Source organism: Eptatretus burgeri, chromosome 9 (assembly GCF_056783735.1).
Source record: "Eptatretus burgeri isolate ZD-2024b chromosome 9, Ebu_testis_v1, whole genome shotgun sequence".
Classification (NCBI taxonomy): domain Eukaryota; kingdom Metazoa; phylum Chordata; class Myxini; order Myxiniformes; family Myxinidae; genus Eptatretus; species Eptatretus burgeri.
Genome location: NC_140969.1, coordinates 2,731,968 through 2,755,136, shown reverse-complemented (window position 1 = coordinate 2,755,136; position 23,169 = coordinate 2,731,968). Strand labels below are relative to the sequence as shown.

Below are 23,169 nucleotides of genomic sequence, written 5' to 3'. Positions count from 1 at the left end.
GAACAGTGTTTTCTCCTTTCGTGTTCCCACGATAGGCATGTCGATAGTTATTTGAGGTGTATCGCACATTAATATTAGCTTCGCTGGTTTTTCCAACATTCTCCCTTTAATCCTCCCGAGTCGGCTCCTTCATGTATTTCAAGTTATATTAGACGAATATACGTTTTCTTTGTCCTGTATTATGTATGTTATATGAAAAAGGCTTGGGTTAAAATGAAAACGACGAAGAAGCGTTCGTCAGTTACGTCCGGATCGTGACACGAGCCAATCGCCGTTGAACAGGATAAAATTATAGCCAACAGAGAGGTACCTCACAGCAATCGTGACCTTTGACTCTTCTGTTAAAAAAAAAAACTAAACGGAACGACATGGCGACGGACGGCGCGCCGGGGAACGGACAAGTAAGTGCCGATGATCGTGGGCAGCTCTTGTCACGGAGACTTAAATCCGAAGGTGTGATGGTGGTGGTGATGGTGATGGTGATGGTGATGGTGATGGTGGTGGTGATGGTGGTGGTGGTGGTGATGATGGTGATGGTGGTGGTGATGGTGATGGTGATGGTGATGGTGATGGTGATGGTGATGGTGATGATGGTTTACCTTGAACTCGAGTTAGGGAGGACTTCATGTGTCCCTCGTGCTTGGACGGATTCGCGCTTTTGTGTTTCCTTGGTGACACTTCACAGGTCGGGCGGGAACTCTTGGACATTGATTTGTGATGGATATTGTTAATACGGGACTGGTCCTGAAATTCATTCATGGACGGGACTGGTCCTGGTTCATTCATGGACGGGACTGGTCCTGGTTCATTCATGGACGGGACTGGTCCTGGTTCATTCATGGACGGGACTGGGACTGGTCCTGGTTCATTCATGGACGGGACTGGGACTGGTCCTGGTTCATTCATGGACGGGACTGGGACTGGTCCTGGTTCATTCATGGACGGGGCTGGGACTGGTCCTGGTTCATTCATGGACGGGACTAGGACTGGTCCTGGTTCATCCATGGACGGGACTGGGACTGGTCCTGGTTCATCCATGGACGGGACTGGGACTGGTCCTGGTTCATCCATGGACGGGACTGGGACTGGTCCTGGTTCATCCATGGACGGGACTGGGACTGGTCCTGGTTCATCCATGGACGGGACTGGGACTGGTCCTGGTTCATTCATGGACGGGACTGGGACTGGTCCTGGTTCATTCATGGACGGGACTGGGACTGGTCCTGGTTCATTCATGGACGGGACTGGGACTGGTCCTGGTTCATTCATGGACGGGACTGGGACTGGTCCTGGTTCATTCATGGACGGGACTGGGACTGGTCCTGGTTCATTCATGGACGGGACTGGGACTGGTCCTGGTTCATTCATGGACGGGACTGGGACTGGTCCTGGTTCATTCATGGACGGGACTGGGACTGGTCCTGGTTCATTCATGGACGGGACTGGGACTGGTCCTGGTTCATTCATGGACGGGACTGGGACTGGTCCTGGTTCATTCATGGACGGGACTGGGACTGGTCCTGGTTCATTCATGGACGGGACTGGGACTGGTCCTGGTTCATTCATGGACGGGACTGGGACTGGTCCTGGTTCATTCATGGACGGGACTGGGACTGGTCCTGGTTCATTCATGGACGGGACTGGGACTGGTCCTGGTTCATTCATGGACGGGACTGGGACTGGGACTGGTTCATTCATGGACGGGACTGGGACTGGTTCATTTATGGACGGGACTGGTCCTGGTTCATTTATGGATGGGATACATGTGGAGATTGATAGATCACCCAGTCCAGTCAACCCACTCACTGCCCCCCCCCCAGGCCCCAAAATATCATCACTTTCACAACCCACCCCCCTCCCTCCCCCCCCCCCCCGGGTTAAACCACGTCACCACTTCCTTCTCTGGTAAAGCATGCCGGCACACACCACGCACACCTACACCCACACTCCCTCCTACCGGCTAATCGTCATATCCACTACCCCACCCCCACCCCCCACTACACAACCCGCCCACAATCACACTCCCCCCCTCCTCTACAACCCCATTTCCACAACTGTTGGGATGCTTATTCACAGTGGTTGCACCCCCCCCCCCAACGCAAGATGGGGGAGCCAAATCTTCCCCACCCTTTCCTGCTGCCTGGATTTGTCGGAGCAGCGCGGTAACGGTCACGGTCAGAGTGCCGATCGGTCCCCATGGCCGCACAAACACTCAAACACCATACACTACACATCACACTCGCACATGCATCACATATCCACAACAAACATTTATTGTATTTGGCAATTCCACGCCAAATACTTTGTTATTACTGGAATTCTTATTATTCTTCTTTATTTATTTTGAAATCCCACACATCCTTTGCCCCAAAACTCTTCCAAGGGTTTTTCTCTCGGAGCACGAACAATTTTGTCTTTGAAGTGGGACAAGGCCAAGGAAGTGCAGTGCAACTTTTGACCTTGAAATTCTCAAGGTTAAGGTCAAGGTCACACAAGAGGTCAAAAACACATTTTGCCCCATATCTTCGCCCCACGGAAAGATACAGGTTAGCCGCTGACATTTTGTGATAGGTCACAACAGCGCCTACAAAAATTATATTTTGCTCAAAGTTGTGTGACATATCCTCTGAGATCGGTAGGGGTCAAAGTTCATGACGTTGCCAAATACGTATTCGCTTCTCGCGAATGCAGCCCTCTTTCTTTTGTTTTTTTCTTTTATTTCCTGGGGAATGACCTCCCTCCGGCAGTCGTCCCCTTTCTCCTCATTCTCGCCGGAGAGGTAGAAACCAACCCGGAGCCCCAACCATGTCGACTCCAGAAACGCACACGTAACCTCGATATCCTCCGATCCAACACAGACGGCCTCCTCGTCAAGGCCGTGCAACTTGAACAACACATTCTCACAAACAACGTTCACACAGCCATCAAATCAGAAACCAAATTGCACAACAAAACCAATACGCCGACCATCCCTCACGATACACCGATACGCTCGGACAGACCGAACGCCAGAGGTGGAGGGAGGCCTGATCGCACACATTCACAAGTCCTTTTGATACTCGGATATCACACAACACATAAACACTTCCACCACCACACAACACACCTGACCTTCAAGCTTTCAAAATCAAACTGGTAACAAAGCACATACGAACATCATAAACCTTTACATACCACCAGACACATCCCCCACTGTACCAACCAAATGCTCACCACAACTCCAGATTCTTTGCTCCCTTCACCATCGTTGGAGAGGACTTCAATGCCAAAGACTCATCCTGGTCCACCCATCACCAACCAACCACCAGAGGACAAACCATTGCCACACAACTACATTCGTCATGAATATTGAACGACATGCACACGCACACACACACCTGGTTACAATAACTCATCACCAGATATAACATGCTGTCCTCCATCACTTTGCCCCACAACCACGTGCATAACAGTGCAACAACTCCCTTCAGATCACCTACCTGTCAATATTACCATAAACACACCTACAGACCGCAACACAACCAAAACCAAAAGATTCACCAATTCCAAAAACGAAACGATGTGGGATAACTTTGTGCATGACACTGAACAAGAATGCCAATAACTCAATAACAACATCATCATCATCATCATCATCATCACCACCACCACCATTAACATCCACATCAAACAGTTCAATATGATTGTCAAAACCACAGCTACTAAATACATCCCAAAGGACAATATCAAAAAATACAACCCCAACTGCACACCGGAAATCGCACACCTCGAATAACGATACAACTTGAAACGCAACACACCAACACCCAAATCACCACACACAGTCAAATGGATTCAAACACTAAACGTGGAAATCAACAACAAAATAAGAGTGGAAACCCCCCCCCCCACACAAATCTGCACTCCTTTCTGCGGACACTAGACCACTCAACCACTACCAAACAGCATCACCAACTCCAACAGTGGAACAACACCCTCGCATGCAGTCATAACTACCACGGACAACATACCATCAGAGGAACAACAAGCTACCATCCTCGCGGACCACGACGCAAACGCGTCATATCGGACCCAGAAAAGAGGAAAGAAATATTACAACACACAAACTCGGTCACCACCTCGACACCACCATCTCGCCATTCACTCCACACAAACAACAAAAAGCATCAAAAACTCGCACGCCACCTCCCGGCTCTGACGTTTCCTCCAACTCTTCCCGAACTTCATGACCGGTACATGTATCCTTTGAACACAATATACATCGTTTGGTGTCTGACCAGAGGTTTGCTGTGGTTCGGTACAGGTGAATTTGGCAGAAGAAAGTGGGCCACTTGTGGCGACTGAACATGGAGAGCAACAACAACAGCAGGGCCAGCAGCAGCAGCAGCAGCAGCAGCAGCAACAGACTGGGACCTGGCAGGTTATTAAAGGTGTTATGTTCAGGTGGGTTCAGCAAACTTGGGAAAAGTATCCAGAAATAAGCAATTGGTGTTTCAACAATCAAAAAATTTTTTTTCAACAATTGATGCTCAGCTCTTCTCCCTTTTGGGGAATTTCTCATTGATGTGTGAGGCAGCTATGTGCATATCTACCTCCACCACTGAAGATCCATGGAGGTTATGTTTTCACCTCTGTTTGTTTGTTTGTTTGTTTGTTTGTTACTTGTTTCTTGCTTTTCAAGTGCAGTATATTGGTTGGTCACATGTGATTCTGTCCGTCTGTCTATGTCAATTGCCGACAGGTCACAATTTCAAACCCAATCTTCACGAAACGTCACGAAACGGTGGAGTTGGTCGTAATCAAGAATCCGATTGATTCCTGGGGTCAAAAGGTCAACAACTTCGGTGGAATTTCTAAAATCCTCAATTTTCATCCGATTCACTTGAAATTTGAACAGGATTTGCATATTCGGTTTTGAACTCGACCACCAATTATTTTTTAAAGTCAAATTTGTTTTCGGGATTTCACAAGTATTGTGTATCTTCCTTTGTCTGTTTGTTTGCAGGATGTCACAAAGTTGTGGACGGATTCAGACGAAATTTGGTGGACAGTTTGGGTTTGTGATGAGGACAAATTGATTGGATTTTGGTGAAGATCCGGATCTGGATACGAGGATTAATTTTTAAAGTGATTCAACAATATATAGGATATTTTAAAATGTTGTGGACCAGTTCTGTATAAGTTTGTGGATGAGCTGGTTTGCTGTCAATAGCAAGCCAATTCGATTTTGGTTCAGGTCCGGATCCGGATCAGTGGGATACAAAACGTAAACTGTTCAGCCTGCAGAGCTATGCGCTCTATCAAGTGCCCGCCCGTTCTCGTTTGCTACTTGTGAAATCTTGCGGAAATAGAAACAACACTTGCGAAACTTTGATCGTTTGGTCTGACTCTGTCTGCCTGACTGTCTGACTTTATTTCAATGTCAATTGCCTCGAGGTGACTTTTTTTTTTTCCTTACTCCGATCTTTATGTTACATCACTACTTGGGAGAGGTAGTGACAACCTGGAAGCCTGTTGGTTTTGATGTTAACAGGTCAGAAGTTCAAGGTCATATGACTATCATCTTTCAACCAAGTCACTTGATATCTATGTATATACTGTCTGTAAAACTGAAAAACACCGGTGGACAGTGAATCCTCGTCTTGATGAAGTCTTTGTCGACCCTTGTGAGTATGTCCATTAAATTACGTGCTGTTTGAACGCAAGTTGGACCTTGAGGACGTCAATTAATTACTTATTATTGGACTTTGACGACGTCGGTTCTGGACGATTGGAACATAACTTTTAGACATGACACCTTAAGAGCCCTTAAACCTTTGAGACCTTTGAAGACCCTTTAGAGTTTAGATCCTCAAGACCCCAAAAAACCCAAAGATTGTTTAAGCCCCAAGGACCCTTTAGACCCGTAAGACCCAAATAGACACCTTTGGGACCCTAAGACCCTCACCTGAAAGAACCCTTGGTCCCCTAAGACCTTGTAGACCCTGTCAGACCTCCTTTCTGAGGGCCTTCTGCATTAACACTTGAGGTTCACCAGTCATAATTTAAAGCCCCCCTCCCCATTGGTAAACCACCACAGTACCAAGCAAGAGGGTGCAAAATATAATTAAATAATTAATTATTTTGAATTTATCTTTCCTTTTTACCGAGATCTCTACTGAGATGACCTAATAAAGCCAGACCAAATGTCCATCCGTCTGTCCGTCCGTCAACAATTTTTCTTTCCGATTTTGATGAAACTTAAGTATGTGGGTCGAGGTCGATGAGTGTTGCACAACGATGTAACTTTTGTCCGGGTTCAAGGTCATGAGGCCACCACGCAAGTTATAAAAATCGCCATTTTCAAAACCTATCTAGTCTGCCATTTTACAAAATATTCGGCAACTGTTTATTGATTATGATAGTAAAAAATATTATCTTGTATCGAACCGGACAGATTTTTGAATTTCCGTCCCGTTTGGCCGCCACGTAACCCTGGAAGATGGTCAAAAACACGTCCCGGTACAAAAAACTTTTTACTTCCGATCTTGATGAAATTTGGTATGTGGGTAGAGGTCAATGAGTGATACCCAACGACATATTTTTCCCCGGATTCGAGGTCAGAGTCAAGGTCACGAGGTCACGAAAGTTGTGAAAGTTGCCATTTTCAAAACCTATCTAGTCTGTCATTTTAGGAGATATCTGGCAACGGTTCCTTGATTATGATAGTAAAAAACATTATAGAGATGACCGTCACCCCCACACGGGGGTAAATTTTTATTATTGTTTTCTGATCACACATGGTAAACTCACACTGGTCAAACACGTAAGGTCAATGCCGTACAAAACGTGTAACATACCTCTTAGGCTGCAATTTGAAAATGTATCGACCAAATTTGTCGTGCACATTCCGTGATGATAAATGATTTGATATTGGTGAAAATCCAGACGCTAATTTTTAAAGTAATCATTCACAATTGAGAGATAAAGCCAAAAACTGTGTGTGTGTGTGTGTGTGTGTGTGTGTGTGTGTGTGTGTGTGTGTGTGTGTGTGTGTGTGTGTGTGTGTGTGTGTGTGTGTGTGTGTGTGTGTGTGTGTGTGTGTGTGTGTGTGTGTGTGTGTGTGTGTGTGTGTGTGTCCTTGTCCTTGTCCTTGTCTTCCAAAACCATGAAATTTGCGTGCATACTAAAGGAACTCCAAGGAAGTGCATGAGTGGAAAATTGGGTGTTTGGGTTAATTAAAACACCCCTTTTGAAGATTATAATTAACAGCCTTATTTAATTATATCATTTATCAGGCACATCCTCGGCCACCTCACTCTACAGGATCTTAAGGTGTATCCGAGGTTACCTCGCTGGGGTCTGAAGCACCATGTTTTTTGGCCTCCTCAACCTTGCCTTGATTTGGAACAGTCTGCAATGATTTCTGAAGATTTCTTCCCCTTTTTTCCCCACTCTCCTCACTTGTATTATCGACATTATTAACATATTCAGTCCTATTATTGTCGTGTCCAGGGGGTTTACCCCTACCTGGACAGATGGCCAAATTTCTCCCTTGGAAGCCTACAGCCGGAGATTAATGGCGTGCACGGGAAAGAAAATGGCGGGAGAGGACGGAGGCACATGGGTTGTACTCGACCAACAACAGATACACCGACACAAGCAAATTGAATTAAATAAATAATAATTTAATGAAAATAGAAGTAATATTTACAAGGGACAATAATTCATGTAAGAATAAGAAAAGAAAACTAAAGCCGAAGTCGAGGCACCGCTACACATGGACTTGAATACAGACAAGGGGAAAATGAAACAAAGAAAAACCCCTCTTTTGTCCCGGCGCATAGCTGTGTGCCAGAGATGGTCTTGGGGGGGGGGGGGCTTTGAATCAAGGCGCTTCGTAGACGTGCCCAAAAATGGCGCCAAGTCGCTCTCTCGCAGCAGGAAGAACGTACGTCAGGCAATTTGTGAGCGGTAATTAACACCAAGGCTCAGAGATTCCGTGCAGCTTCTTCTTACGAGCGAATCTGCCGACCGTTCCTCTCTTGCACCCGGTCTGTTAACAACGATGGCCTACATGACGAGACGATTTCTGAGGCCCCGTGATGAGGCCACGAGGCACGCTCTCCTCTCCTCAAAAATGCACACACTTCACGGGTCAGTCGAACAGTCAATGGCTAGCGTCTTGCTCAGCACGCTGCACATTCACCCAGCACAATCACGAGAAGTGTGCAGCAAAGCGAAATCCTCTGTGGCTTCTTCTCTCTCATGTCTTCTTCCGTCCTCCCGACACTAGTCATTCCTCCCTCGGTTATTACTCCGCAACCACCCCTTACTCTGGGACGTGGTTTGCTCGCCCAAGCCTGGGAAGGCGGGGCTTCTGCCTGCTTGTAGTTGTTTTAGGGACGTGTTTCCCACCTTTATTGCCGATCTTGGAATACAAAACGTATGAAAAATTCACAGAGGGGCAATTACATACTGGGGAGGTTATCCTTGATCCCTACCCAATCAACACCACACCATCTCCCCGTGTGGTGACGCGTAACACTTAAGCTCACCGTTTCCCTACTTGGTTACATCGAGATATCTCCTACACGTCCATGAGCCAAGCAACTGTTGAAATTTCTTGTGAAATCCCTTCATGTACCCCACAAACATCACATTATTATCACTCGTATACATACAAATCACTGAGTACATTGCAATGCTTGCAAACACCCAGACACCAGCGTTTGTGGCTTTATTCTATTTCTGCACATGCCATAACCTCAAGAATCTTTTAAATTAAGCCAAATTACGTAATTTCAGCTCAAGAATTATACTTGGCAGCAGTTCTGACTGCTACAAAAAGTGTTCATTTGTCCAATTCGGACATTGGGTGTCTCCAGGAGGTGTTTAATATGACGGATCATTGCTTGCCAAGCCAGCCGTTCCTTATCAACCATTTTGTTGGAGTGTTTCCTTGAGGCCACTTAGGCCTTAGTTATTTTATAACTTGGTTTACAGATCTGCCGACGGTATATTTGCCGAAATGAAATATAAATATAAAACACATTTTTAGCCTTTTGTATTTATAAATTTTCCGCTGAAGGTGCAAAAGTTTCAAAATCCGAAATGTAAACGTCGGCATTTATTTTAAAAATATAATTTCGCGCGCACCAAAATGCCGAGTCCCCTTTAACCAAACTGCGCAGTCGTCTTCGGTCATGGCGTTTGAGCAGTGGCCAGCGTGGTTCAGATTGACTGTGGTTTCTGGGCGAAAGTGATTGTTAAGAAGTATGTCAGCGGTATAAATTCGAGTGACTGTATTGGTGATTTAATCACGCAACATCTTGACGACGAATATTCTGGCCGAACGATTGCATCAATTTAGTGCAGCAGCAGGGATGATTCGCAGGCTACTCTCGATCGTGCCGATTTTGTTTCCATCGAAAGTTGTACACCGCTGTTCGTATTGAAAGATTTCGGTGCCAAGTACGTCAAAGTTTCCCTGCGAGATGCTGATATTCCACCTTCAACGGACCAGAAATCAGCCTTTGATGTGCTCATGGGGATGGGGAGACGGTACGATCAGATGCCCACTGAAAACTAAGTTGGTTATGGCTCTGATTGACCGTTTTGAGCGTGTTGACTCCGAGTAGACACCTTTTTTTTTAATCATATCCAGCACTATGCACTGGTGTGCACGCACACATCTATGACTTGGACAGTAATTTTCTCAGCATTGTTTCCATTTGTTTGATGAGCCAACAGGTTTCTATAAGAAAAACATGCCAGACTATGTTGTAAAAACAAGTTTTAATCCTTATCTATTGTTCTTCACATCAGATGATACAGTGAACATGGGTATCCTGCATTTGAATGGTCTTCCATCTTCAATGTTTTCTTAGATCCTCCTGGTCCTGAATTTATATTTATTCCCCACCTACCCATGTCTTTTCCATGGAACATCCGAAAAAAAATCATAAAAGTATATAATTTCTAAAAATTGAAATGATATTTCGACCTACCGACCCTACATTTTCGCTGAAGAACTGCATAAACCAAGTTATAAAATAACTAAGGCCTTAGTGCAAATATTGTCGAGTGCTCACTTCACTGAACACTGTACATTGATTGACTTGAATAAAATTCAGGGACCACTCACCTGTGTTGGCGATGTGTTCTGCGGTGAAACAGGCGGTGACTGGCTCGCTGAAAATGTGAAATTTTATTTCACACGACATTTCCCCTTTTTGTACAATCTCCCATTATACAATCCGTCACTTCAGCATAAACTGCTTAGGCATACTCGCTCTAATCTGTCTTGTCTGGGTTTGAATCCTGGCCCAGCTATAAACTATCATCCCGGTGTTTCACAGGCAGCATGATTCATCAATGTGTATGTTATTTCTCGTTTGGATGTTAAACTGGGCATCACATCTGCCGGAATCTCTCCCCCTCTCTCATCCCCTCCCCCTCTCTCATCCCCCTCTCCCTCTCTCATCCCCCTCTCCTCTCTCTCACCCCTCCCCCTCTCTCACCCCTCCCCCTCTCTCACCCTCTCCCTCTCTCACCCTCTTCCACCCCATTGAGGGTATTGTATCATGTACGAATCAGATTTGGAGTGAGCCAACCGGAGGGGTATAAAGGTTGCCGTGTGTACGAGCATGCATGCAGGCAGACCTTTGCCAGGTAGATAGCGTGGGTTTGAAATGCTCCCGCCCCAGGTATCTAAGGCATCCGTGTGTTTTTGTGTGTTATTGGTTGTTATCTCCCTATGTGGGGTTTAGAAGGTGGAGTGGAGTCCTCCCAGATGTAGAAGTATCCACCTCCATTTCGTTCAGGGCGGTCACAAATCATGGACCAAGGTGTGAAGTTTTGTTTCGAGGGCTCGTTTGAGGATCGTCAATGAGTTCCGGACAGCTTCCAACTGTAGTTGGTTTGTAGTAATATTCCCAAGGATGGTTTTTAAGATCTGTGTGAGGTTCTTCTTCTTCATTCCCGTTGCTCTTATAATTACCCGTACACTTTTGGATCTCTTCAACTTCCAGTCTTTTCACTTCATTTTTCAGATCTTGATATTTTTATGTTTAACCTCCGCCATCGAAGATGGATGGAGGTTACTGTTTCCACCCCTTTCTGTTTGTTTGTTTGTTTGTGAACAGTATTACGGAAAAAACTCCTCGACGGATTTCGACGAAACTTGGTGGGGCGGGTTAGGTATGGTCCAAGGATCATGCCATTAAATTTTGGACTTGGTCCCCCCCCAAAAAAAAAATTGTTAGAGAATTTTTTTTTTTGCATTTCTACATGTTTTAAGTGATTTCCAACCCCCCCCAAAAATTGTTACCCCCCCCAATTTTTTTTTTTTGCATTTCTACATGTTTTAAGTGATTTCCAACCCCCCAAAAAATTGTTACCCCCCCCCCCCAAAAAAAATTTAGAGAAATTTTTTTTTTAATGTTTTAAGTGATTTCTACATGTTTTAAGTCATTTCCACCCCCCCCCAAAAAAAAATTGTTAGACAAAAGATTTTTTAGAGTTTTTTTAGACAAAAATTGTTAGACAAAAAAATTCTACACATTTCTACATGTTTTAAGTGATTTCCACCCCCCAAAAAAATTTAGACAAAAATTTTTTTTTTTTTGCGTTTCTACATGTTTTAAGTGATTTCCAACTCCCCCCCAAAAAAAAAATTGTTAGAGAAAAAAAACACTTTTTTTTGCATTTCCACAGGTTTTAAGTGATAACCCCCTCCCCCAAAAAATTGTTGGAGAAAATAATTTTTTTTTTTTGCATTTCTACATGTTTTAAGTGATTTCCAACCCCCCCCCCAAAAAAATAATTGTTAGAGAAAAAAAAAATTTTTGCAACTTTTTTTTCAACAAAATTTCGATTTCTTTTTTTTTGCATTTCTACATGTTTTAAGTGATTTCCAACCCCCCCACATCTCCCCCCAAAAAATGGAGAAAAGAACTATAACTGTCAGCACTGTTGACATCATATTTAATGAATAAGATATAAGGTTCACTTGAGTGACCCAGCAGTATTGGCGGCGGAGGTTTTGCACTCTCCTGAGTGCTCCCCCTCTAGTTTCATCCCTGTTTTTACTTACGAAATCTAAAGATTTAGATTTCGTAAGTACTTCGAAATATACTTCGAAATCTAAAGATTTCGTAAGTATATTGATGACTTCCGTCCTGTGTGTGCGTGTGTGCGTGTGTGTGTGTGTGTGTGTGTGTGTGTGTGTGTGTGTGTGTGTGTGTGTTTGTAGGCACGATAACTCGAGAACGGAAGAAGCTACCAATGTCAAATTACACCACGTGATTCAGGAAGGTGATGGCTAGTACCGATTAGATTTTGGTCAAAATCGGTCAAAGGTTAAGGTCACAGTGAGGTCAAACATAATTCCGTAAATTCATGTGGAGAAATGGAGTATTTTGCTTCGCTCGACATTACGAGTACGTTTTAACTTCGATTTTAATTTTGTCTTCGGTTTTTGCGATCGCTTAGGATGCTTAACACTCAGTTGTTGAAATTCTGGTAAAAATTGGATGTTTTGGAGACCTTTTAAGATTGTATAAAAAATATTTCACTCGCCGCGTCACAGCTCGTCACGTGGTGCAGCGCGCTTGAGCAGAGGCGGCGTTGAGTCACGTAAAGGTTTTCCGTGTGCGCGCTGATGGTGTTTTCGATAAAGATGGTGTTTAAAAGTCATTTTTTAGCCCAATAAAGGTTATCGTCGCATGCCTGACTCGCGAGTCCGTCGGATTATGTAAAGATTGTTGGTGGATGGCCGAATATTACGGTTTTGTGACTTTGATAAAATAATATTAAATAATTGCGTGGAGAAATGGAGATTTTTGCTTCGGTCGACGTTACGATTTTTGATGGTTTGGTACAGAATCATCGTAGAAACTTCTGGTTTGCGTCGCTACCTTCTCTCCAGACAGCTTTTATTAGACAAGGTCAGAGGTCAAGTTGACGATTTTGTAAGTACCAGTCTATGACTGCTTGTTTTATTATTTACTCTGCTGTTTAAAGTGAAAAGTGCCCCCTGGTGGACGATTGGAGGAAGTTCACCTTTGATGTGAGATTTATTACATTATTTACTCTGCTGTTTAAAGTGAAAAGTGCCTACTGGTGGACCATTGGAGGAAGTTCACCTTTGATGTGATCAATTTATTACTTACGAAATCTAAAGATTTAATAAGTATATTGATCACTTCCGTCCTCTGTTTGGGTGTTTGTTTGTAGGCACGATAACTCGAGAACGGAAGAAGCTACCGATGTCAAATTACACCACGTCATTCAGGCGGGTGATGGGTAGTGCTGATTAGATTTTGGTCAAAATCGGTCAAAGGTCAAACATCCAAAACATTCGATTTTTGATGCTTTCGTACAGAATCATCGTAGAAACATCTGGTTTGCGTCGCTACCTTCTCGAGAGACAGCTTTTATTAGACAAGGTCAGAGGTCAAGTTGACGATTTCATAAGTACCAGTCTATGACTGCTTGTTTGTTTGTTTGTACGCAGGATATCTCAAAAAGTTGTGGACAGATTGGGATGAAATTTGCTGCACAGTTTGGGTGTGTGTCAAGCACAAACTGATTAGATTTTGGTGAAGATATGGATACGAGAATTATTTGATTTTTAAAATCATTCTTCACTATTGAGAGATTTGGCCGAAAAAAAAATCTATCTATAATTCCAGCAGTGTGTGTGTGTGTGTGTGTGTGTGTGTGTGTGTGTGTGTGTGTGTGTGGGTGTGTGTGTGTGTGTGTGTGTGTGTGTGTGTGTGTGTGTGTGTGTGTGTGTGTGTGTGTGTGTGTGTGTGTGTGTGTGTGTGTGTGTGTGTGACCGCTGTTTCTCGACAACCTCTGGTCCGATCTAATTGAAACCTGCCAGATATATTGCTGGGGACCTGAGGATGTGTCTTTTCAAGGTTTGATATTAATCGGACAAGTGCTTCCCAAGTTATGGCCATTTATTTACCAAACCAATGGGAAGACACGTTGTTGCGTGGGCGTGGCCGATGGGGAAGGGAAGCACAGCCACGTTCCCCATTACGGGTTACAACGTAGGGCTTCCGGAGAGTGATGACTTCGTGTATTCTAATAATTTCTCGATTTCTTATGCACATTTATAGATTAACACAATGGCCCAAGTTATGATCGTTTTCATATTAGACGGTGTATAAATTTCGGGAACATCAGAGTGCTGGTATGCTCCGAACCAGGAAGTAAATTTTTTTCTCTCTCTTCTCTTCTCTTTTTGTTTTTCCTTGCCACGACATTGCGAAAAGGTAAAATACGTTGCCGCTAATTGAATAATTGGGTATTAAAAATAAATTGCGAATAATCGTAACTGCGAATAATATCGAAATTCCGGGTCACGCACGTACGGGCACGTGAGAGCGAAGAAACTGCCTGTGTGGTTTATTTATTTATTTATTTATTATTATTATTTTTTTTTTTTACGGGCACGTACTAGTATATCATGATGTTTCAAAAAGGTATTCAGCCTGATGTGTTTTACTGGATCAGGCTTTGTGTGGCGGAGGTATGTGCTATACCGAGTGCCCTTCCAGTTCTGTATGTCACCTGCAGGTTACAATTTTATTATGGTCTTCATGAAACGTAGACATCTGGTGTCGGTCTTCTCGATCTGGAAGCCTTTTTTTGAGGTCAAAGGTCAAGGTCACAAATTGTCAGTTTGCATCTGAATCATTTGATATATCACATATTGGGGGGTCTTGTCATTCGCCAGTTTCCTCTACGCGGATTTGCTCGATCACATTGATTTTTTTTTTGACGCAAGGTTTGTTGATTTGCGTTCAATCCGCTCAAATAATCGCTGATTGGTGAACGATCTTGCAATTTGATGAAAGGCTCGTGGAGGAACTGGAACCGAGAACGGATCAGTAAGGAGTAGAACAAAAGGAACAGCAGAAGGAGAGGGGTGATGTATGAGCAGTTGGGTTGTTTGGAGGGACAAAATAGAGGGAGACTCGCAGAAACAAGGGATGTATGGAAGAATGAGGGTGAGTGGAGGACACGCATGGTGGACAAGATTGATGCAGAAGTAAACTCTGAGGAAGGAACAAACTGAGGATTGATAGAGAGGTCGGGGTTGCGGTTGTTTAACAAGTGGAGAAAAACTTCTGGTTTTGTATTGGGGACAATCTGAGATGGCGGTGAACAGCTGTCTCGAAGACTTGGATGGAAGTTGGAGATGAAGAAAATGTTTAAGTTGGTTCCACAGGTGGGGAAAATGGAGGAACGGATGAGTGGAGGTGTGTGCTGATCCTGGATCTCAGTAGTTTCACCAAAAGACGGTTGGTGGTGGAGTGTTTGTGCCCTGCAGCAACCTGGGGGAGGGATGGTGGGAGGGCAGATCATGTCGGGTGATGGGAGTTCAAGTGTGCCGAGGAAGGACTTTGCGTGATATGGGATGTCCAGTTTAATGATGGTTCTCAGTCGGTCATTTGTGACGCGTTTGCCATGAAAAATGCACGTAGTTTGACAACTTCGACACAAAGCGTTTACAGTGACATCCCACGTTTCCTTCCACAGGATTCTGATTATTTGGCTCATCAGCAGCCTTTTCCGCCGGGGGAGTACACCGCAGAACACCACTCCAGGTGGCTCGACGAGTGGGCTGGTGCGGCCACCAAGCCGCAACCTGTTTCCCAAGGACACCGTCATGGTAATAACATCACGTTCTTCTTGAGATATACCTAGCTTTACAACATTAAATCTTTTGCTGCAGAATTATTGGCTAAAACTGCTGTACACGAACCATTAATTGCATGACTCGTTGCTTTCCTTTTCCTGAACCCTCCAAATGGATTTGTTTTTTTTTTCTCTTCTCTGGCGTTATAAATACTTTTTAATGGCACGTCTACCTTTTTGTCTTTCACAACATCCTTCCTGCTCTAAGCATTTGGTAACGGCAGGACCTTGTGCTTCAACAGGACGTGCTGGTGTTCGTCTCTGAGACCATTTCATTCACCGAGTTTGAGAACACATCGAAGCTCTTCTGGGAGCTGCGTGATGTCGTGTACGGAGATTGGACACTGGGACCTAATGGTGATGGGTCTTATGAATACCATGGCGAGATTCCAATCTCAGAGGTGCTTTCCCATGCCTTTCCTAATTGGTGTTTTTTTTTTCTGAATGTAATTATGACCATCTCTCTTGTTTCATTACCACCCATTGTGTCTTTATTTTATTATTATTGTTGTTATTTTTTTTTTCAGAATGTGAAAAACAATGGATCGTTGTACATCCACGTGTACTTCGTGAAGAGTGGATACCACCCCGATCCCACGCATCCTCGCTATCGTCGACTCGCTACTGTTTATACTTCCCGCAGTGAGCGAATATTTGTCGTACTTTGTGCATCACATGCCAATGTGATGTGCTCTCAGCACGGGTACAACGTGTCATCTTGCTGTGCGTTAAACGCTCATGTGAGATTCCAGAAAAACAAAACAAACAACATGCAACATTTACCTCTCGTCATCAAAATTCGAACGGCTGAACGGTGATTGGCCGAATCGAAGCAGTTGGTGAGAAGATTGTCCACGCATTTAAAGCTTAACAGGTCTGCTCAGCCTTGAATCGTTGTTATGACAACGATCACTATGAGCTCGTACATCAGAGAAAACATGTTGGGGTGGGGGGTGGGATAACCAAGGAATAAAATGGGTAAATAAAAAGTCCCACTCCTTTATTCTTTCCTTTTTCACAGAGCAGTATGTTTACTGCTTTGGGAGGAAATGAGGAACGTCTCTGTCATGAAGCATCTAGCATTCGTCAGAGCAAAAGGGGCTCAAAAGATTTACCCGAACAGTCACACCCAATTCCCCGCGGTAGTTAACGTGCTCGTATCAATATGTAGTTGCTGTAGAGATGAGCTTCTGTAAGACTGTGACACCGAGACACCGTCGCAGAGCCGCAGCCGTTGCGTCGCACTCGCGATGGACTAGAGCCCAGTACTCCACGAAGAAGCACCAAAGCACCGATCGCAGGAGGAGTCGGTGAATGGAAACCATGACCACGGTGTCACGTCGGGGTGGGATTGTTGAATTGAAGACCGTGACGCGCATGCAAAATGATAAAAGAAGCGACGACGGGATGTGGTCTTTCGTTTGCACATGAACGTAGTTGCCTGCAGACTGGTAATTATTAAACATCGATCGATGTGTACTCTTGACTTGTCGTGACTGCGATCGCCTGGTTTTGTGTTCAGTGCTCAACAAGTTCAAGAAAAGGAGGTTCTTAAAGACGAAGAACCTATTGACTGGGGAGACTGAGGCGAGCCCAGAGAGGATAAAGGTATTTTTCTTGATTTCCGTAAGAAACCCGAACCTGAATATGCAAGACGTCATTTTCCTGTCCCTTCGCCGATTGTCAATTCAATAAAGGAAATGTGTAACGTTTGGAGAGGATTGAGAACGCGTTCGAATCGTTGCTGTAACGATGCGATCTTGTCAGCTCTCCGACGGTATCTTTTGAAACGGTCCGGTGTGTGTTGGCAGAGAGCGGAAGACTATGGTGCTGTGGAAATCCTGTCCCACTGGCACCCGAACCTGACCATAAACCTCGTGGATGATCACACGTCGTGGGTTAAAGGCTCGGTGCCACCCCCTCTTGATCAGTGTGAGTTTGTGATGATTTTATGTGAGATCGAGAGAGTTGTGTGTTTAGCATAAAGATGGACGTGCTATGGTGAAGAGGAAGCATGATTTGTTCTGCTTTGTGGTGGCCGGTTTATTTTGGGGGATACCAGCCATGCTGACCCGTTGCATCACTGACGGGTTTAACCCTCACCCTCACCAAAGGTAAAGTAAACAATTTTTGGGACGCATTCACACCCCGTGGATTTAAAGCAGGCATAAAACAACGCATGGATTATTTCAAAACATGATTGATATTATTTACCCTTGCCGCAGCACAGGATCTTGCATTTGGGTCCGTTTGTCTGTCTGTCTGTTTGTTTGTTTGTCTGTTTGTTTGTCTGTTTGTTTGTCCGCACAGAACTTTAGTGTTTTTCTCCGCAACCACTTGTCGGATTGAGACAACATTTTCACCATCGGTGCGTACCACTCATGTAGAATGTTTTAGTCATAATTATGACGTCCTCCATCTCATTATGTGGAACTGTATCTCTGAAACCGTACCAAGGAAAAAATTTAAACTTTAAACACAGCAAGTGCTCTGCATGGGGAAAGAGATTGTTTTTTAAAATGACGTCATAGGTGCTTTCGTTATGACTCATAATTGCATATGTAGAATGCCACATCTGATCAGCATGAAATTTTTTTGTCATCTTGGGATAAAATGGTCCACAGAAAAATAAATTGATGATGACATTGGTCACATGATTCAGCAGCCATATATATATATATATATATATATATATATATATATATATATATATATATATATATATATATATATATATATATATATATATATATATTTTAAACCTTCAAAAATCTTCTTCTCTGAGGTGGCTGAACAGATCGTGGCCCAATGATGCAACACCAGTCCTGAACTAACTTGGTCCAAATAAAAGTGGAGGGGGTAATCCTTGCCACGTCCTTTCTCAAGTTCGATGAACGCTCCAGAACTGGAGTGTACTGTTCTATATATAAAATGGTCCGCAGAAGGAGCACAAACACACAAACAGCTTTGTTTGTGATCCTTTCCTATCCTATTTTATATTTCTATATGTTGCTTTGAGAAATACTGCGGTATATACTTTTGTGTGCTCCTTCCGCGCTCGTCGAGCTTTATTCTAAAGTTGTCCGGCTGTTGTCGTACTGTTACAATCATTGAAGCTTCAGGTCCTCGTTTTCCTCTCCCCTTTCGGAAAGCATGGCTTCGAAAACGGGTATTTTTATGACTAAACGGACACGACTTTTTGTTCCAAGTAAATCAATTATTTAGCTTTCCAACACCATTTCGATTTTAGAATAAAGCGTCACGAACGCACACACACACACACCAGCACACACCTTTTATTATACATTTTCCCTCCACCACCGAAGGTGAAGGTGGTTATGTTTTCACCCCTTTTTGTCTGTCTGTGTACAGGATATCTCAAAAAGTTGTGGACAGGTTGGGTGTGTGGGAAGGATGAAGTAATTCGATTTTGGTGAAGATCTGAATCCAGATCTGGATGCGATAATTGTTTAATTTTTAACCTGATTCTTCGCCATTGAGAGATTGGGCTCCAAACCGATATTGTACTGTTTATGTGTGTGTGTAGCATGAAATCTCAAAAATGTATCGGGCCTGATATGTTCTCATGGCGGAGGTATGCGCTCTACCGAGTGCCCTTCTAGTTTCAAATGCATTAATAATTTCAACACGACAACACAAATGGCCTTGTTGGCACTTTCAAAACCTCCAGTTTAGCAGTACTTGGCAGTACTTAGCAATACTACATATAAAGAAAAAGTTTTTAGCAATTATTTTGTGAAAACATAAAACTCTGCCCTAAAAGTAAACCTCCATGTTTGGAATGTAAATCCTGTCCGTCCGATTTCGTGTCGTGAGCATGTTCAACAACCTCTGCTTCAGATGTGAAGTTTGACGAGTTGAGTGGAGACTACTTTCCTGTTCTCTATCTCAATGACTACTGGAACCTGCAGAAGGATTGCTTTCCGGTAAACAGCAGCCTGTCCAGTCTTCCCCTTCACCTGTCATTCACACCACTGTCTCTGTGGAAATGGCAGATGTATGCGGCACAATCCACACGATCGATCTGGAATGTATTTGGGGATGACCTTTATGAACAGTCTGACGAGGAGCAGGACACCGTCAAGGTGGGTCATTGAGAACAGTGCTCGTACTCGAGTTGATGGCCGAAGGCCCGGTGCATTGTGCGTGCCTGTGTACATTTGTAAGTTTCTGTAATTGTGGGAGCTCAAAAGTGTAGCGTCTGTTGTGTTATTGATCCCAAAATTACTTCCTTCCTGGTGTTTGTAGATTGTACAATATTCACTCAACTTCCCACAAAGGAAAGTTGTTAAATAATTCAGTGTTGTCCCACTATTTTTTTTTGTACACAAAGTCGATACTCATGGAAGACTGAGACCCACAGAACGGATCAGGACGCAAAAGGAACGGCATAAAGAGGAGGAAATGCCAACAGAGAGATAAAATGGACGGAGGTGGACAAATAAGGAATGCGAGTAAGAAGGACGCAAGGGTTGGACAAGATGGATACAGAAGGAAAAACTGGAAATTTAGGAGGTGGTACACTTTGGGGTCGGGTGTGGGTTTAATTGGTCGCGTTGAGCATGGTGAACACAAAACTTGAACACTGTAGGTGTGTGCCGAGGGTGGATTGAATCGATTTTGTTGAACATCCGAATCCGGACATGAGAGTTGTTTCATTCTTTTAAAAGTGATTCTTGACCGTTGAAAGACGGGGCCAAAATGAGATGTAGCACGATATTTCACCAAAGTGTGGATGGATTATGACAAAATTTGCTGGAAGAGTTGGTTCGATGATCAGAACAAGCTGTTTCGATTTTTTTTTTTTTTTTTTTTTTTTTTTTTTTTTTTGTTCAGGTCTTTCAGATCCGGCCTCTCGGTGGGATACGAGACGTTATACCCTTCAGCCTGGCGGAGGTATGCACTCCACCGAATGCTGTTCCAGTTTATGTAATGCGGAGATGTTGGTCGATTTCCCAGCAGATGGAAGATGACCGAGACGAGAGCAAATGACGGTTAAAAGGGCAGAGAGAGAGGAAGTGCAAGAGCGGCGGAGCAGGTTTTTAGAACCCATCAGTTGATGCCATCCAGTTCATTTGCAGAATCATAGTTAAGGGTTGTCAGAAAGTTTTCTACCTTCTTACGTGCAAAAGATAGAGTCGAGGACTAGTTGGGTACGACAGGGAAAGGTGCGTACCGAGAGTGAGGGGTTGGTTGGGGACACAAGATTTGGAAGCAAACAGAAATGGGGCATTCAGCCTTCTCACGTGTGGAATCGGCTGTGTTGTCATTTCACAAGGAATCGCCAGGAAATTGGACACGGGTGGAGGCCATTCAGCCCATTCAGCCCAATATCAACCCCACACCAATTTATCAACACAAGATCCAAAGAAGAAATTGCAAAATATTGTTTTTTTACCACTCAGCCCAATTGGGCTAAGGGGTATTGTCGTCACAGGCGTTGTCCGGGTGGACATCCCTCCGTCAACTTTTGGTTTCCGTCAATTTCGAGGAGAACGCCTTGTCCGATTAAATCTATTTTTGCTGGGTGTGTTGGGGTTGAGTCGAGGAAGGTGCCTTTCGAAAATGGGCGCGCTGCGATTTTCAATGTGGCCTCCATGGCAGCCATCTTGAAATTGGTTTCCGTCGATTTCGAGGAGAACGCCTTGTCTGATTAAATCCATTTTTGCAGTGTGTGTTGGGGCTGAGTAGAGGAAGGTTCCTTTCGATAATCAGTGCGATGCGATATCCAATATGGCGGCTCGGGCAGCCATCTTGAATTTGGTTTCCGGACAATAACTTGAGAACGGCTTCACACATTGATTTTATTCTGGCGAGGTATAATGGGGTTGAGTAGAGGAAGGTTCCTTTCCAAAATGAGCACGCTGCGATTTTCACTGTGGCCGCCACGGCAGCCATCTTGAAATTGGTTTCCGTCGATTTCGAGGAGAACGCCTTGTCCGATTAAATCCATTTTTGCAGTGTGTGTTGGGGCTGAGTAGAGGAAGGTTCTTTTCGATAATCAGTGCGATGCGATATCCAATATGGCGGCTCGGGCAGCCATCTTGAATTTGGTTTCCGGACAATAACTTGAGAACGGCTTGACTTATTGATTTCATTTTTGTGTGATATCATGGGGGTGTTTAGAGGAAGGTTCCTTTCGATACTCAGCGTAATCCGATATCCATTATGGCGGCTAGAGCAGCCATCTTGAATTTGGTTTCTGGACAATAACTTGAGAACGGCTTCACACATTGATTTTATTCTGGCGAAGTATAATGGGGTTGAGTAGAGGAAGGTTCCTTTCCAAAATGAGCACGCTGCGATTTTCACTGTGGCCGCCACGGCAGCCATCTTGAAATTGGTTTCCGTCAATTTCGAGAACACCTTGTCCGATTAAATCCATTTTTGCTGGGTGTGTTGGGGTTGAGTCGAGGAAGGTTCTTTTCGAAAATGGGCGTGCTGCGATTTTCAATATCGCCACCATCTTGAAATTGGTTTGCATCAAGGGGCTGAGGGGTTACGCCTGCTTTGCGGAGCTATTTTTTCTCAAATGAAGTGTTTTTTGGAAGTTTTTGTAGTTTGTTTTTTCTTTCTCTTCTTTTCACGGGAGGGAGCATGGGCTTGGGTAAAAAAAAACAGATCAAACAAGACTCGATGTCTACGATCCTTCCTGCAGAATGAAGAATCTACATTATCATCGCGGCGCTGGCAGCCAAGGTTAATCACACCGAACCAAATTGTGGTGATGGGCGGTTAAGCCCGCCAGCCCTGGATGGTCGAGCAGTCTTTCTTTATTCGGAGGCGGACGTTGATCCTCGAACCCCACGACAAATACACTGACACAGCCACTTGAAATGAACACATTTAATGGAAAATAGAGAAATATTTACAAAGGACAATACGTGAGATAAATTAAAGTCTACGTCGAGGCGCCTTTACACATAGACTTGATACAAACAAGGGGAACAAAATAAAAGAAAACCCTTCCTTTATTCTGGCACTTCGTTTGGCTCAGAGATGGTCTTTGTAGAACTTGGAATCGAGGTGCTTCTATTTGCACGTATAGACGCGTGCAAAATGGCAACAAATCGCTCTCTCGCAGTGGGAAAAACTTATGTCAGGCAATTCATGAGCGGTATTCAACACCAAGGCTCAGAGACCCCGTGCAGCTTCTTCATCGATCGTCTTCGCCGCCAATACACTCTTTGCAGAATGATGCCGTCCCCCTCGGTGATGCACGCACACACACGAGGCCTTGAGGCCTGTCCCACACAACCAGCCAAGAGTCGATGGCCAACGTCTCGCCTCGGCACGAATACGAGAATTGTGCCTTCTTCTTTATGCGTCGCAGGAAAGGCAGCCGTAAAGCCCTCTTCTTACAGGCCATCTCCGAGCTACGTTCTCTCTCGACTGCGTGCGTCCCTCACTCCGCACTCAACCGTTCCTTCTCCAAACTCTCCATCCTATTTG

General features: G+C 44.2%; 1 protein-coding gene and 1 long non-coding RNA gene across 2 annotated transcripts in view; both read left to right on the top strand.

Moving 5' to 3' along the window:
* The first annotated feature begins 205 nt into the window (after positions 1-205).
* CLPTM1 (CLPTM1 regulator of GABA type A receptor forward trafficking) overlaps positions 206-23,169 on the top strand; it is a 38,581-nt gene continuing 15,617 nt past the window's right edge. The window contains exons 1-8 of the mRNA XM_085893931.1: positions 206-401; positions 4,304-4,443; positions 15,538-15,670; positions 15,939-16,097; positions 16,224-16,338; positions 17,219-17,304; positions 17,508-17,628; positions 19,558-19,802. Of these exons, the coding sequence (XP_085750057.1) occupies positions 369-401; positions 4,304-4,443; positions 15,538-15,670; positions 15,939-16,097; positions 16,224-16,338; positions 17,219-17,304; positions 17,508-17,628; positions 19,558-19,802 (1,032 nt within the window). The 5' untranslated portion in view covers positions 206-368. The remainder of the gene's footprint in view (positions 402-4,303; positions 4,444-15,537; positions 15,671-15,938; positions 16,098-16,223; positions 16,339-17,218; positions 17,305-17,507; positions 17,629-19,557; positions 19,803-23,169) is intronic.
* On the top strand, positions 4,464-7,087 carry LOC147019435 (uncharacterized). The gene is made up of 2 exons (XR_015061408.1): positions 4,464-4,831; positions 5,006-7,087. It is a non-coding gene; the product is annotated as an uncharacterized LOC147019435 (long non-coding RNA).